This window comes from Macaca mulatta, chromosome 19 (genome assembly GCF_049350105.2).
Source record: "Macaca mulatta isolate MMU2019108-1 chromosome 19, T2T-MMU8v2.0, whole genome shotgun sequence".
Classification (NCBI taxonomy): domain Eukaryota; kingdom Metazoa; phylum Chordata; class Mammalia; order Primates; family Cercopithecidae; genus Macaca; species Macaca mulatta.
This window is the reverse complement of record NC_133424.1, coordinates 24,971,535-24,988,763: the sequence shown is the minus strand read 5'-3', so window position 1 is coordinate 24,988,763 and position 17,229 is coordinate 24,971,535. Positions and strand designations below refer to the sequence as shown.

Sequence of the window (17,229 nt, the reverse complement as noted above, 5' to 3'; positions counted from 1 at the left end):
ACGAATTTGATTCTGGCACCTGAGAGTCACATGAGGCACTTAATTAAAACAAATAGATGCTTTCACCCAAAACAGAAACTGTGAAAAGGGTACAAGTAAAGATACTTCTGTGAATTGGTCATGAGATTCTAATTAGAAGCCTGAGCTTATAACCACTTACCTAAGCATTGTCACTCTAGCTTTAATGAGCTTATAAATCACTTAGTAAACATGGCCCCACTCTATGTAATGTGATTCTTCAGGTTTGGAAATGGACCATAAATAGGTGTTCTAAACAAGTCTTCTGTCAATGCTGGTGTCACTCTCTCTGGGTTCATTATTAGCATTAGTTAGAAAAATGAGGCACAGCACAGAGCTCCTTACACTCAGCAGTTTTGTAACAACACAAATACTTCTGATGCAAATGAAGACAATCATTCTCTATCTTAAAGTATCATATTATTTTCTGGCTCTTTAAAGTTTACAGAGAAAACAGAAAGCAGCAACCTCTGAGTAAGTCTGCATTTGGAAAACAACATGTGCACATGTCCTAATGCAATGTTTATTAAGCAGGTACTATGTGATCAATAGGATGTTACAAAGCACTGTGATAGCACATTATTTGATTCTAATAACACTCTGTGAGTTGATACTAAGTGTCCAATAAGTCCAAGTATTTAAAGACCCAGCATTTTTATTTCCTCTTCTGTTTATCGTTCATTAATTTTTTTTAAATTCACAGAATAAAATCTAAATGCAGACAGTTGAGAAGGATACAAATAGAGTTTAATGAAATGTAGATGAATTTTTACTGTGTTTATATTTGCTATTTTGTGACTTGTGAATCAACTACTATATCTGCAGGAACAGAAAACAAGCTGCTAAATGGAATGTCTCTGTAAACACTGGTTTTAATATAAAATTAATAAATTAAGACCCTATAATACATGTTATATTTTCTATTTATCTGCCACTGGGTTTCAGAAAATTGTGAGCACCAACTCTAAAAAGGCAAAAGGATTCATCAGCCAAAACTCTGATCTCTTCTAGTTAGTTGTGTGAGGCAAGACTCCAGGGTAGGGAAAGACCTAAATAAAGCCTTCAAAAAGGGTGAATCTGAACAGGGCTGGGGGAGGGTGTAGAGCTGATGTAAAATTCTGTTCTTTATGCCACTGGGGAGTATTTTTATTTCTGTTTCTTTTTTTAAGCTTACCTAAAAGAAAAACAAAACAAAACTTAAATCTCAGAGTTTGTGTAATTTTATCTTTTTTTAGCCCCACTGCCCTGTCAATTTTTTATCACATACTAATAAGCAATTTAAACAAATCCCTTAAGGTTTTCTAGAATAATTTTTAGAAGATAAGTATTCTTAGCAAGGCAAAAAAAAAATAACTTTGTTTATTAATATATGTTCAGGTATAGACATCAGAAGTCACAATATAAAGAAAATGGACCAAATAAAGCCCATATTTTTGCACACATCTATTTATTGTACCCACCATATGATGCATAATTAAATCATTTATCCAGTTGCTAGTCTAGACTAAAAGTTCCTGCATGGTAGGGACCATGACCGCCTTATCTATTTTTCTAATGACTATATGAAATGGAAGCAATTAGTTTATCTGTTTGAGTCTGCAGATCTCCTCCTTGTTTTTCACCCAAGTATCAGGGAACTGGAGAAACTCTCATCTGGGTACCAACCAAAGACATCTCTTGTATGAGGGGAGGAACAATCACAGGATGATTCATTTCGTTTATACTAAGACAGAAGCAAAATTAACCACTCTTGTCAGCCTGACACATTTCTGTTCTGGAGATTCTCAAATGTCTCAAAGATGCCTAGTTGATTATGAGAGCATTTCCAGTGACTCTGGGCTGACGGTTCAATAATAAGCCGGCAGGAGAGACTCAGGCTGATTCTAAATAGAAAATGGAAGTACCCTGGTGGAACTCCAGAACCTGGATCACCTGTCCTGATTAGCTAGCTTTTGGGTATGTAGAAGTGCAAGAATACTCTAGTATCACATTCTCTAGGTAGGTATAGTTGTGCTCAGGGATCTGGCTACTTTGTGGCCTTGATCTCTCACTCCTAAGATGCTTGTTTACACTTAGAGATTCTGTCATCAGATTCTATTTACACCTGGGGCCTCTCACATAACTAGCAGATGAACACACAAGATGTGAAAAGGTCAAAGAGCCACACTCTCAAAGGAGGGATCTGAAATGTCTATGTTGACATCTCACAATGCAGAAAATGCCTCCTGCTGGTTTTCTGTACATTCTCAATCTAAAGTCGGACCCTGTTTCATAAAAAAAGAAACAGAAATAAAAAGGCAGAGACCAGACCTTATTTGCAGATTCTAAATAAAATAAACATCACTCTGCATTCTTGGCTGTTACAGAAAGTGGAATACAATCAAAAGATCTACTCATAGAGGCTGCTCTTGAAAATTCTAAGTAATATTTTACCTAAAAAAAGGCTGATACAGGTTGGGTCCCATGGCTCATGCCTGTAATTCCAGCACTTTGGGAGGCCGAGGCAGGTAGATCCCCTGAGGTCGAAGATCACCTGAGGTCAGGAGTTTGAGACCAGCCTGACCAACATAGAGAAACCCCATCTCTACCAAAAATACAAAATTAGCTGGGGAAGGTGGCCCATGCCTGTAATCCCAGCTACTTGGGAGGCAGAGGTAGGAGAACCATTTGAACTCGGGAGGCAGAGGTTGCGGTGAGCCAAGATCAAGCTATTGCACTCCAGCCTGGGCAACTAGAACAAAACTCCGTCTAAAAAAAAAAAAAAAAAAAAGCTGACACAACATGACTATAAGTAGACGGTTTATTTGGGCCAAGTTTAAGTATTGTAACTTGAGAAGAAATATTCAAGATGCCTGGAATTTACACTTTGATTAGCAGCAGTTACAAGTGGATTTGCGAAGGCAAAAAAAAAAGAGACATACAAACTTGTTTGTCAAAAATTCTTGTTTAAATAAATAACTTTAATTATTGACTGACTGTACACTAAGGGTAAGGGTATACAATATAGTGTCCAGTGTGTCATTATTAATTTAACTTACACCTATTTGTGGCAATAGTGAACAGTTTCAAGAGATGAATACATAGTTGAAGGAAGGGAGAAAGCCGTAATTGTGCTCTTATTTTAATGTCTCTCTGAGTTTCATAAGTAAAAATAGTTGTATTCTCGAACAAAAGTTTTGGAATTTTTTTTTTTTTTTTTTTCAAATTTCAAGACCTAGATTTAGAATTTAGAGCTGCAGACTTAGGTCCCAGATGGGTGGAGTAGCAGCAGTTGTTACCTGCAATTGTGAGCATTTTAGCGAGAGAAGGAAAAGAGAAGTGGAGATTCTCATGTCTCCGTATCAACCCAATGCACACTGTTACTATGATTAGGTTTCTGGGCTCCATGGTCTCTGAATCAGTTTCAGTTCTGAAGATACAAGAGTCATTGAATGAAGTAAAATGATTAATATCTGCTCTATAAAGTTTGCAGAAATCTGGTCTAGCCACTCTAGATACCAAATAGGCAGAGACACAATTCTGTCTGCATATTTAGGTGACAGCATGCATTTTACAGCACAATTGTGAGCTGACTAGAAGACTACGAGGGAAAGTCCCCTCTACAGTAAAGCTTGGTTGGCACCTTGTGTGTTTATATTATGTCTGGTAATTCTAGATAGCATTTGGAAAATATAGTTTTTAAAAAATTCTCTTTAGCCCCAGTCTACTTAAGAGATTGAAAAGACAGAAAGACAGTTACCATAATTGGTTCACAAGTAGAAGATTTTACAGCACCATGTCATACATAGTTCATCCTAAATTCACCTGGTCACTGGGGAGGCCATCCATGTGTGCTAATTGGTTATATTCAATGACAAAATCAGCTTTTCACATCTTCATGACAGAAGGTAGTTTTGCAACTTCAAGCCAGGTAGACTTTCACTCTTCTACAATAGTGACTGAATAGGGTGCTATCCTTTTGGCTACTTGCATTTTAAATCAGTGGCTCTCTACTCCCTGAGGACTGGGCTAGAGCACTCTTGCTTCCCCTCTTCTGGTGGCCAGTGTCCTCTTTTGTTTCCTACCATCTGCCACTGACGTACAGCCCACAGCACAGGGCTCACGGCTGGCAGCTCACATCTTAGGTGAATGCCAATTGTCACAGCAGCACTTCAGTGTCACATCAAAGAGTGAAGCCTGGCTGGGCACGGTGGCTCATGCCTGTTATCCTAGCACTTTGGGAGGCCGAGGCTGGTGGATCATGAGGCCAGGAGTTCGAGACCAGCCTGGCCAACAAAGTGAAACCCCATCTCTACCAAAAAAAAAAAAATCGCTGGGCGTGCTGGTGGGCACCTGTAATTTCAGCTGCTTGGAGGCTGAGGCAGAAGAATCGCTTGAACCCAGGAGGCAGAGGTTGCAGGGAGCTGAGATCATGTCACTGCACTCCAGCTTGGGAGACAGGGCAAGACTTTGTCTCAAAAAAAAACAAAAAAGAGTGAAGCCTGAGCTGCAGAAGGAGAGCCTACAGGCCTCTTGGGTAGAACTGCACCTTCACAATATGGTAATGAGAGCATTATTTAAGCCACAGTTTCTATTTATAATGGTTACATGGAAAAAATACTGCTGGATTTCCAGCATGCATCCAGATAAAGATAGCTCCAAGAGTTCTCACTGTGATAGCCCATGTCTTTCAGAGATATTATGGGATACTAATAGGGATTCTAAAACAGACATACAAAGCATTCAAAAGAAAAACAGCTCTCACTCCAAGAAAGATTATACTGAGAAAAAAGGAAGTTAAAAGCCTCTTTAAAAAAAACCTGAGATTAGATATAAGATTGATCAAGTCAGCCAGAAAATATTCCTCTGAAAAGAATTTCTCTCTAAATACCCAGAGTGCATAGCTACTCTCAGCATGAGTAATATGAGTATTATGAAGAAAGGGGGCATATTATCAGTGGAATTTTAAGTTTGTATTCATCTCTGCTGCTCTCATCTAGCCACTGAAGGCAGAATCTATATTGAAATATATTTGACAACTTCCACCAGTACTTTTGATAAAAAATTAAAATCTGACTGTGATAGTACAATGGAATATATGTGAGCCTGCAACATAGCTCACTAGAGAGTTATTACAGTTTTTGGGTGGCCACATCACTTGCCTTTATTTGTCCTGTAATAGCAGCATTCCAATTTGTGAAATGAAAGACACTAACATTATGCTTACTTATAATTATCCCTATTGGTTAAATTAATAAGCCTATCAGACTAACATCTACTGGTAGTAAATTTTCTTTGGATATTAAACATAAATATGTAAGTATGAATAATTTTAATGTACTACTCATAATGTATGTGGAATCTTTAAAATTTTTCTGTAACTATAATCCAGTTCAAAAACTACATTTCAAAAGTATGAATCACAACACTAAAATGGCTATTTAAGGAATTCACTTAAAGTAAATATTATGGCTTTATTCATATTATTGTAGAAAATACTAGTGAATGTATATGAATGAGGCTGTCTACAAACACTGCACATAACTATACTAATTGTACTGAAGTAATAAATAGAAACCAAGGTATGACAACAGACTCCACTGTTCAGTTTATAAACTGAACTTTTGTTTGTTTGCTTGTTTTTTTTATTTTATTTTTGAGACAGAGTTTTGCTTTTGCTGCCCAGGCTGGAGTGCAATGACATGATCTCAGCTTACCACAACCTCTACCTCCCAGGTTCAAGCAACTATCCTGCCTCAGCCTCCCGAATACCTGGGATTACAGGCATGTGCCACCCTGCCCTGCTAATTTTGTATTTTTAGTAAAGATGGGGTTTCTCCATGTTGGTCAGGCTGGTCTCAAACTCCCAACCTCAGGTGATCTGCCCACCTCAACCTCCCAAAATCCTGGGATTACAGGCATGAGCCACCACGTCCAGCCATAAACTAAACTCTTTTTGCTTTTGTAGTATAAATACTTCAGCCCGCAAACAATCACCATGGATAATCAGGTTTCTGTCAAACAACTTACTCAGTATCTTTTAATCTTTATAATTCTGTATTGCTAAATTTTATCTATTTTTATGCTTGGCTTTTGTGTGCTCTTGGAATGAGCTTTACTCTGAACAAATCTGTGTCAACTTTAAAAGACTAAAAATCATAAGAATAATCTTTTGCCAAAGCAAAAACAAAGCAATTAATCTCAGGTCCCAGATAAAGACAATCCTGAGACCAAAAATATGACAAAAGGTTTATTTTGCTGTTAATATGACTTACATATATTTCAAAAAAACAGGGATAAAAATCTACACATAATCTAAATGTTTTAAGAAAAGAGGTTTTAATATTTTCCCTTATTTTAATGTAGACTAAGCCTCTTATTTCTAATTTATATTTTGTTTTACAACAGACAGGTCTCTAAACATGTCCTTGAACTCTTGGACATCTGAATTTTGCACACTGTGTGCACATGTAAGAATGATTATGGGAGAAAAAGCAGAAGACAGAAAGGCGTTATATAAAATTCATGGGTTCACATGAATAAAGCAAGTTCTTAGAGACTTATGAAGAGTTTCAGATTCTGACACAATAATAGTGGGAGACTACAACATCCCACAGGCACTAATAGATAACTGAAGAAGACAATTAACAAAACATTAGGATCTAAACTCCACACTTGACCAAACAGTCCTAATAGACATCTACAGAAGTCTTCATCTAAAAATAACATAACATACATTGTTCTCATCATCATGTGGCACATACTCAAAAACTGACCACACAATCAGAAATAGAATAATCCTCAGCAAATTCAAAAATCTCAAAATTATACAAACCCAAACACAGCCCACAGCTGAACAGAAATATAGTTCAATAAAAATATAACAACTGATACAATTACATAAAAATTAAACAACCTGCACTTGAATAACTTTTTGGTAAATAATGATATTAAGGCAGAAACCAAGAAGTTCTTTTAAACAAATAAGAACCAAAGAACAGGCCAAGCACGGTGGCTCATACCTGTAATCCCAGCACTTTGGGAAGCTGAGGCAAGCAGATCACATGAGGTCAGCAGTTCGAGACCAGCCTGGCCAACATGGTGAAATCCTGTCTCTACTAAAATTACAAAAATTTAGGCAGGCATGGTGACACATGCCTGTAATCCCAACTACTTGAAAGGCTGAGGTAAGAGAATGCTTGAACCCGAGAGGCGGAGGTTGCAATGAGTTAAGACTGTGCCATTGCATTTGGCCTGGGCAACAAGAGTAAAACTCCATCTCAAAAAAAAAAACAAACAAACAAACAAAAAAAAAACCCAAAAAACACATCAGAATCTCTGCAATATAGCTAAGATGGCATTAAAGGGAAATTTATAGCATTTAATGCTCAAATCATAAAGTTAGAAAGATCTTCATTTTACAACCTGACGTCATCAATAAAAGAATGAAAGAAGCAAGAGCAAATCAATCCCTAAGGTAGCAGCAGACAAGAAATAACCAAAATCAGATCTAAACTGAGATTTAGACATAAAACTTCACAAAATATAAAAAAATCCCGGAATTAAATCTATGAAAAAAATAAATAAACCACTAACTAGATTAATGCAGGAAGAAGGGATGACCCAAATAAACACAATTAGAAATAACAAAAGAGAGACATTACCACTGACCCACAAAAATAACTTGAAGTCTACTATGAACACCTCTGTGCACACAAACAAGACAATCTAGAAAAAATGAAAAAAGTACTGAACAAATACATCCTTCCAAGAATTAACAAAAAAGAAATGAAACCCCTAAATAGATGAATAAGAAGCTCAAAAATTGAATTAGTAATAAATAGCCTACCAACCAAATAAAGCCAAGGACCAGACAGATTCACAGCTGAATTCTATCAAATGTACAAAAAAGTGCTGATATTATTTCTACAGAAACTATTTTAAGCAATTAAGAAAAAGTAACTTCTTTCCAACTCATTATATAAGAACAGCATTATTCTGATACCAAAACCTGGCAGAGATAAAACAAAAACAAAAATAAATTCAGGCCAATATCTTTGAACATTGATGCAAAAATCTTCAACAAAACACTGACAAACCAAATCCGGCAGCATATCAAAAAGCTAACCCAGTATGATCAAGTAGAATTTATTCTGGGAATGCAAGGTTGGTTCAACATACACAAATCAATAAATGTGATTCATCACATAAACAAAACTAGACAGAAACCACAAGATTACCGCAATAGATGCAGAAAAAGCTTTTGATAAAATTTAAGATCTTTCATGTTAAAAACCCTCAACAACCTAGCCACTGAAGGTACATACTTTAAAATAGTAAGTTATCTATGACAAACCATCAGCAAACATACTGAATGGACAAAAACCTGAAAGTGGACAGGTGCAGTAGCTCATGCCTATAATTTCAGCAATTTGGGAGGCCAAGGCAGGTGGAACACCTGAGGTCAGGATTCCAAGATCAACCTGGCTAACATGGCAAAACCCTATCTCCACTAAAAATACAAAAATTAGCCAGGTATGATGGCAGGTGCCTGTAATCCCAGCTACTCAAGAGGCTGAGCAAAGAGAATCACTTGAACCCAGAAGGTTGAGGCTGCAGAGGGCCGAGATTGTGCCACTGCACTCCAGCCTGGGAGACAAAGTGAGACTCTATCTCAAAAAGAAAAACAAACAAGCAAGCAAACAAAGCATTCCTCTTTGAAAACCAGCACAAGGCAAAGATGCCTTCTCTCAACACTACTATTCAACATAAAATTGGAAGTACTGGTTATAGTAATTAGGCAAAACTTTGGCAATTTGGCCAGGCACAGTGGCTCACGCCTGTAATCTCAGCGCTTTGGCAGGCCAAGGCGGGCAGCTCACGAGGTCAGAAGTTCGAGACCAGCCTGGCCAACATGGTGAAACCTCGCCTCCACTAAAAATACAAAAATTAACCAGGCACAGTGGCGGACGCCTGTAATCCCAGCTACTCGGGAGGCTGAGGCAGGAGAATCGCTTGAACCTGGGAGGTGGAATTTGCGGTGAGCCAAGACTATGCCACTACACTCCAGCCTGGGTGACAGAGCGAGACTCCATCTCACAAAAATAAAAAAATAAACAAAAGGCATTTAAACAGGAAGAGAGGAAGTCAAACAATCCCTATTTGCAGACAACATAATTCTCCATCTGGAAAACCATCTAGTCTTAGCAAAACAGCTCTTTAACTTGGCAGAAAAGCTCTTTCTTGGCAGAAAAACAACTTCAGTATCATTTCAGGATACAAAATAAGTGTACAAAAATTAGTAGTGCTCCTGTAAATCAACAACATCCAAGCCAAATATGAATCATAAACACAATCCCTTCACAACTGCTGCAAAAAGAATAAAATATCTACAAATACCAGGAAGGTGAAAGATCTCTATAAGAATTGCAAAACAATGCTTAAAGAAGTCAGAAAAGGCACAAATGGAAAACAACTTTATGCTCATAAACAGAAAAGATCAATATCCTAAAAATGATCATAATGTCCCCCAAAATATTTACAGATTTAATGCTATTCTAATCAAATGACCAAAATATTTTTAACTAAAAAAAAAAAAAAACTATTGTAAAATTCATATAAAACCAAAACAGAGTCTGAATAGCCAAGGTAATCATAAGCAAAAACAGCAAAGCTGAAGGCATTACATTACCTGTCTTCAAACTATACTACAGAGCTACAGTAAACAAAGCCACATGGAACTGGTACAAAAACAAACTCATAGACCAATGTAACAGAATAGACAGTCCAGAAATAATGTCACACACCTACAACCATCTGATCTTCAACAAAGGTGACAATAGAAATGTGGAAACAATTCCCTATGCAATAAATGGTGGTGGAATAACTAGCTAACATTATGTAGAAGACTGAAACTGGACCCCTTTATTACACCATATACAAAAATCAACTCAAGATTAATTAAAGACTGAAATGTTTATTTTAACATTATAAAAAACCCTGGAAGATAACTTAGGAAATACCATTCTAGACATAGAATCTAGTAGAGATTTCATGATGAAGATACCAAAAGCAACTGCAAAAAAGCAAAAATTGACAAATTGGACCTAATTAAACTAAAGAGCTTCTTTACAGCAAAGGAAACTATCAACACAGTAAATAGACAACCTACAGAATAATAGGAAATATTTTCAAACTATGCTTCTAACAAAGGTCTAGTATCCAGAATCCATAAGAAACTTAAACAAGTTTACAAGAAAAAAAAGACCTCACTAAAATGCAGACAAAAAAACATGAAAAAGATGCTTCTCAAAAGAAGACAAACATGTGGCTAACACACATATAATAAAATGCTTATCAATAATTATTGGAGAAATGCAAAGAAAAACCATGAGATACCATCTCACGCCAGTGAGAACGGCTATTAAGCCAAAAAATAGATTATGTCAAGGTTGCAGAGAAAAGGGAATACTTATACACTGCTGTTTTTTAAAAGGGTACATTGCGGTGGCTCAACCCTATATTCCCAGCACTTTGGGAGGCCGAGACAGGCGGATCACGAGGTCAGCAGATCGAGACCATCCTGGCTAACACGGTGAAACCCCGTCTCTACTAAAAAAATACAAAAAAAAAAAAACTAGCTGGGCAAGGTGGCGGGCATCTGTAGTCCCAGCTAGTCGGGAGGCTGAGGCAGGAGAATGGTGTAAACCCGGGAGGCAGAGCTTGCAGTGAGCTGAGATCCGGCCACTGCACTCCAGCCTGGGCAACAGAGCGAGACTCCATCTCAAAAAAAAAAAAAAAAAAACAATTACCATTTCATCAAGCAACCTCATAATTGGGTATATACCCAAAGAAATATAAATTATTCTGTCATAAAGACACATGCACAAGGGTGTTCACTGCAGCACTATTCACAGTAGCAAAGACATGGAATCAACTTGAATGTCTATCAATGGTAGACTGAATAAAGAAAATATGGTATGATCAGGCACAATGACTCACGCCTGTAATCCCAGCACTCTGAGAGGCCAAGACAGGTGGATTGCCTGAGCTCAGGAGTTTGACACCAGCCTGAGCAACATGGAAAAATCCCATCTCTAAGAAACTACAAAAACAAAAATTACCTAAGGCATGGTGCTGTATGCCGGTAGTCCCAGCTACTTGGAAGGCCGAGGTACAAGACGATTGCTTGGCCCAGCGTGATGGCTCACACCTGTAATCCCAGCACTTTGGGAGGCCGAGGCGACGGATCGCCTGAGGTCAGGAGTTCAAGACCAGCCTGGCCAACATGGTGAAACCCCGTCTCTATTAAAAATACAAAAATTAGCCAGGCATGGTGGTGGGCGCCTGTAATCCCAGCTACTCAAGAGGCTGAGGCAGGAGAACTGCTTGAACCCAGGAGGCATAGGTTGAGGTGAGCCGAGATCACCCATTGCACTCCACCTTGGGCAATAAGATCAAAACTCCACTTAAAAAAAAAAAAAATTAATCACATAGGAACACTTCTAGGAGGTACCAAGTTTCATCACATAAAATGTAGCATTAAACTCAAAAATCAAAATAACAGGATATTGGGCTGGGCGCAGTGGCTCATGCCTGTAATCCCAGCACTTTGGGAGGCTGAGATGGGCAGATCACTCGAGGTCAGGAGTTCGAGACTAGCCTGGCCAATACCGTGAAACTTCATCTCTACTGAAAATACAAAAACTAGCCAGGTGTGGTGACACATGCCTGTAGTCTCAGCTACTCAGGAGGCAGACACAGGAGAATCACTTGAACCTGGGAACTGGAGGTTGCAGTGAGCTAAGATTGCACCATTGTACTCCAGCCTGGGTGTTGCAGTGCAACTGTTTATCTCAAAAACAATCAAACACACAAAAAAACACAGGACATAGAACAAAGATACTCACTATCAAAAATTTACCCGGCTAAAAAAAGGAACTGAAGTTTTCAGGAATCTATGTAACTCATCAATTATCTACCACATTGTTTTATGGAAATGTATTCATTGTCTACAGCTGAAATTGAAGAGAGATTTTTTTTTTTTCTTTTTTTCCTTGGTAGCTACCAGTCTAAAAGCTAGATGGAATTCTGTTTGAAATCACTCAGCCACAGGCCAAGCATGGTTCATTCCTGTAATCCCAGCCCTTTGGGAGGCCGAGGCGGGTGGATCACCTGAGGTCAGGAGTTTGAGACCAGCCTAACATGGTGAAACCATCTCTACTAAAAATACAAAAATTAGCCAAGTATGGTGGTATGTGCCTGAAATCCCAGCTACCAAGGAGGCTGAGGCAGGAGAATCGCTTGAACCCGGGAGGCAGAGGTTGCAGTGAGCCGAGAGGCACCATTGCACTCTAGCCTGGGCGACTGAGTGAGATTCTGTCTCAAAAAAAATAAAAAAAAAAAAATCACTCAGCCATAAAATAAACATGCCCGAGAAACTTGCTAAACTCACTCTGAGAAAGAAAAAGGGAAATGAAAATTTTCAACAAATAAAATATATTATTAGATATTAATGTTTTTGAAACTCACCTCTTTTATGCCCTTTGTAAATATTTTCTTACCTTTCAAGCTCTACTAATAAAACGCAATACACAGTTAAAAAACTGAGGTGAGCTGGGCACAGTGGCTCAGGCCTGTAGTCTCAGCACTTTGGAAGGCCCGGGCAGAGGAGTCACTTAAGGCCGGAAGTTTGAGAACAGCCTGGCTAACATGATGAAACTCCATCTCTACTAAAACTACAGAAACGAGCTGAGTGTGGTGGCGCACACCTGTAGTCCCAGCTACTTGGGAGGCTGAGGCATGAGAATCACCTGAACTCAAGATCTAGAGGTTGCAGTGGGCTGAGATGGCACCACTGTACTCCAGCCTGGGTGACAGAGGGAAACTCTGTCTCAAAAAACCAAAAACAAACCTTCGGTCAAAATACGTGAAAAAACCTTTTCAAGACACAGATATGTCTTAATCATGTGTCAAGTCAGGCAACCCAAATACTTGAGAGACTGTCCCAACCCATCCTACTCACTGAAGTGCTCAATAACCCCCTCTCAGGAGACTCTAACTATGCTCCATTGAGTGCCTCAGACGCATTTTATTCCACAAGTTTTTACACCATCTCACTGGGGTCAGTTTTTTGGGGTTTGTTTTTGTTTTTGAGAAGGGGTCTCACTCTGTCGCCCAGGCTGGAGTGCAGTGGCGTGATATCCGCTCACTGCAACCTCCACCTCCAAGGTTCAAGTGATTCTCCTGCCTTAGCCTCCTGAGTAGCTGTGATTACAGCCGTGTACCACTACACCCAGCTATGTATTTTATTTTATTTTTTTATATTTTTAGTAGAGATGGGGTTTCACCATGTTGGCCAGCTGGTCTTGAACTCCTGACTTCATGATCCGCCCTCCTTGGCCTCCCAAAGTGCCAGGATTACAGGCCGTGAGCCACTGTGCCTGGCCCTGGTTTGGTTTTGTTTTGTTTGTTTCTAGAATTTTTTTTACTATTTTTCTGCCCTCTAAAGGAAACCAGGAGTTAGAAATTACTTGTTTTCTCCTCAATACTAGTATCTGATTGGCTGACCAGCAATGTGTCTTTAAGAAACAAAAGCCAGGTTGGGTGAAGACAATATTAATGTCTCAAAAAATTAGCTTTAAAAAAAAAAAAGTGCACCAGGAAATGCCTCTTAGACTCAGGGCATCCACCTGCACACTTGGGAAGCTACACTCAATACCTCAGATTTTCCTATGAGAGAATATGACCCAAAGCTGATATTTACTAGACACTCTAGCAGACACAGCCACGGTGGGTATCTTAGTTTATCCCAATACTGTTCTGAAACCCAGGTCCAAGAAAACCGAACGGTGACTAAAGACACATCACACTATAGTTTCCAAAAGGAAAACTTGACCCAAAAACATTCTGATAAGATATCTGTGTCTAGGGAAAATAGAAGAAAAAAACACACAGAGATATTTTACAATACAGTGTCAAGAGATTATTCTTTGCTTTCTTCTCATAGGAAATATTTACAAAAAGAAAACAAATCTTTTTAAATGTGCCATCAAATGCTGTCAAAAAATGATTAATTGACCAGGCGAGGTGGCTCACGTCTGTAATACCAGCTCTTTGGGAGGCCGAGGCAGGCGTATGGCTTGAGGCTAGGAGTTTGAAACCATCCTGGCCAATACAGTGAAGCCCAGTCTCTACCAAAAATACAAAAATTAGCCAGGTATAGGGGCGGGCGCCTGTAATTCCAGCTACTTGGGAGACTGAGACAAGAGAATCGTTTGATCCCATAAGGCAGAGGTTGCAGACAGCCTAGATCGCACCACTGCACTCCATCTGAGGCGACAGAGCAAGCCTCTGTCTCAAAAATTTAAAAAAAAAAAAAAATTAAAATAGGTATCAAAACGTACACTAAAGGACAAATATATGATAAAGTGAATTAGGGAGGGGAAACTGGCATTTGGGAATATCAAACGAAACGGGAAATTTAGTATTTTCCTGCAAGCCAGAGTTAGGCTGGAGGAATAGGGGATGAGGGGTGAACTTGAAGCCCTGCTTGGGACACATGTGAAAATTTCAGAAAAAAATCAGTCCCCTATGGAATGTGAAAATAATTAAGTGGCAGGCAATTAGATTGAGGTGGCTCTAGTCCCCGGATTTCTACTTCTAAAAATAAAAATCTAAACTCAAGAGCATTTTTTTGGTATATTACTACATTAGCGGAAACAAAATTCAGGCTTAACCAAGAATAAGCTGCCAATTGAGCTCTGATTACATTACCAGGCTACTTCTACCTTGAATGTAAAAATCAAGAAAATAGGCTGGGCACGGCGGCTCACTCCTGTAATCCTAGCACTTTCGGAGGCCGAGGTGGGTGGATCACCTGAGGTCAGGAGTTGGAGACCAGCCTGGCCAACATGGTGAAACCCCGTCTCTACTAAAAATAAAAAAATTATGGTGGCGGGCGCCTGTAATCCCAGCTACTAGGGAGGCTGAGGCAGGAGAATCGCTTGAACCCAAGAGGCAGAGGTTGCGGTGAGTCGAGATCATACCACTGCACCCCAGCCTGGGCAAAAGAGTGAGACTGTCTCCAAAAAAAAAAAAGCTAGATAATTGTACCTAGCCAATTATTGAATTTGGTTTTCTTTATCATGAACCTTATATCAATCTTTTCTTCAAGCCCCTTCCATGGACCACAAATTACAAACCACAGCTGGGTGCTGTACAATTTTTTCAATTATTCTTTTATTAAATTACTTAGTATTTTTGCAGTGACGCCCATAAATTTTTAATGGGAAAAAAAGAGGGCCTGGGAACCCCACAGACCAAAGCTCTTCCCGTTCATGAACACGCAACCCGAGTCAGGATTCTCCCCTGACGACCATCCCTGGGTCCCTGCACAATTTGGGAGAGACGCGGGACTGCGGGTCACTGCGCAGGGAAGAGACAGGACGCCTGGGGATTTGGCTGTCAGCGTAGCCGCCATCTTATTTCTGCAGGGGACTGAGGCCGAGCTGGGAAAGGAGAACTCCGGGCGCAGATTGTGGAGCTGACTGCAGGGAGGCCTGCGTCCCGCCACAACCGCTTCCCACCAGTTCCAACCAGCCCCCTCCCCTCTCTCGGGATGTCGGACTGGAATTCTTACCATTTCTAGGCCTCTAGGGGGTCCCGGCATCTTAGCTGTGGATCTCCAATACCTGCTGGTAACAGCGCCACAAACGCGGGGCCTCTAGGAGCAGGGGATACAGATCAGTGAAGACAGACCTGCAGCTCCAGCGGCAGCAAGAGACAAAGGCCCCGCCATATCCCGGAAGCCGCCCTGTCCGCTCCAGCTGTGTGCCTGATTGGACAGTTCCCAGCCCAACGTCCCTGATTGGATAACGTTTAAGGCCCCGCCTAGTCAGACCCTGAGTGATAGAAGATGTGATCACACGCTGGACTGAAGAGTGACAGCTTAAGCTGCAGCCTTATCAGGCAGGGTTTCCTCCCTGAGCTGAGCCAGGCCCACCCCAGAGCATGCGAAAATTCTATATCCGTTTTGCTCTCTCTCTTTTTCAACGTATTCAAAATGTGAACAAACATATTTTATGTATATTAATAATACATAAAACTTTTGTTCAAGAGAAAATCAACTTTTACTTTAGTAATAATGTATTATCAGTACAAAAGCTAATTTAATAAACCGTTATAAGTAAACCCATCAGCTGGGCGCGGTGACTCACGCCTGTAATCCCAGCACTTTCGATGGCCCAGGCGGGCGGATCACCTGAGGTCAGGAGTTCAAGACCAGTCTGACTAACATAGTGAAACCTCATCTCCACTAAAAATACAAAGTTAGCTACGCGTAGTGGCATGTGCCTGTAATCCCAGCTTCTCGGGAGGCTGAGGCAGGAGAACTGCTTGAACCCAGGAGGTGGTGGCCGCAGTGAGTGTAGATCGCGTCATTACACTCCAGCCTGGACAACAAGAGTGAAATTCTGTCTCAAAAAAATAAAAGTAAAAAAAAAAATTAGCTGGGTATGGTGGCGCGTGCCTGTAATCCCAGCTTCTCAGGAGGCTGAGGCAGCAGAATTCCTTGAACCCTGGGGGCTGAGGTTGCAGTGAGTCAAGATCTTGCCACCGCACCCTAGCCTGGGCGACACAGCGAAACTTTGTCTCAAAAATAATAATAATAATAATAACAAAAATAAAGTCCATCGAATTTGTCTTTTTGACCATTCTAGATTTTTATACATATTTTATGATCTCTTATCATTTTTTATTTTTTATTTTTTGTCTAGACAAAGTCTAGCTCTGTCGCCCAAGCTGGAGTGCAGTGGCGCCATCTCGGCTCACTGCAGCCTCTGCCTCCTGAGTTCAAGCGATTCTCCTGCCTCAGCTTCCCGAGTAGCTGGGATTACAGGCATGCATCACCAAACTCGGCTAATTTTTTGTATTTTTAGTAGAGACGGGGTTTCACTGTGTTGCCAAGCTGGTCACGAACTCTTGGCCTCAGGTAATCCACCCCTGTCAGCCTCCCAAATTACTGGGATTACAGGCTTGAGCCATCGTGCCCGGCCATTTTTTAAGTTTTTATATTTTATTTTAATTTACATTATTTTTATGTTTTCAATTTGAAACAACCTTTAAGTAATTTCAAAGTAGACAAAATGTTTGCTTTGGTTTATACACTCTCTTTTTTTATTTCCGGGAGAGAGGCTTGTTCTTTCACCCAGGCTGAAGTGCGGTGGCGCAAAC

General features: G+C 40.0%; 1 protein-coding gene across 1 annotated transcript in view; it reads right to left on the bottom strand.

The window, feature by feature from the left end:
- The window catches only part of ZNF254 (zinc finger protein 254), a 36,798-nt gene extending 20,990 nt beyond the window's left edge, over positions 1-15,808 (bottom strand). Inside the window, exon 1 of the mRNA XM_028840142.2 lies at positions 15,638-15,808. Coding sequence (XP_028695975.2) covers positions 15,638-15,667 — 30 coding nt within the window. The 5' untranslated portion in view covers positions 15,668-15,808. The remainder of the gene's footprint in view (positions 1-15,637) is intronic.
- Between the last annotated feature and the right edge of the window lie 1,421 nt (positions 15,809-17,229).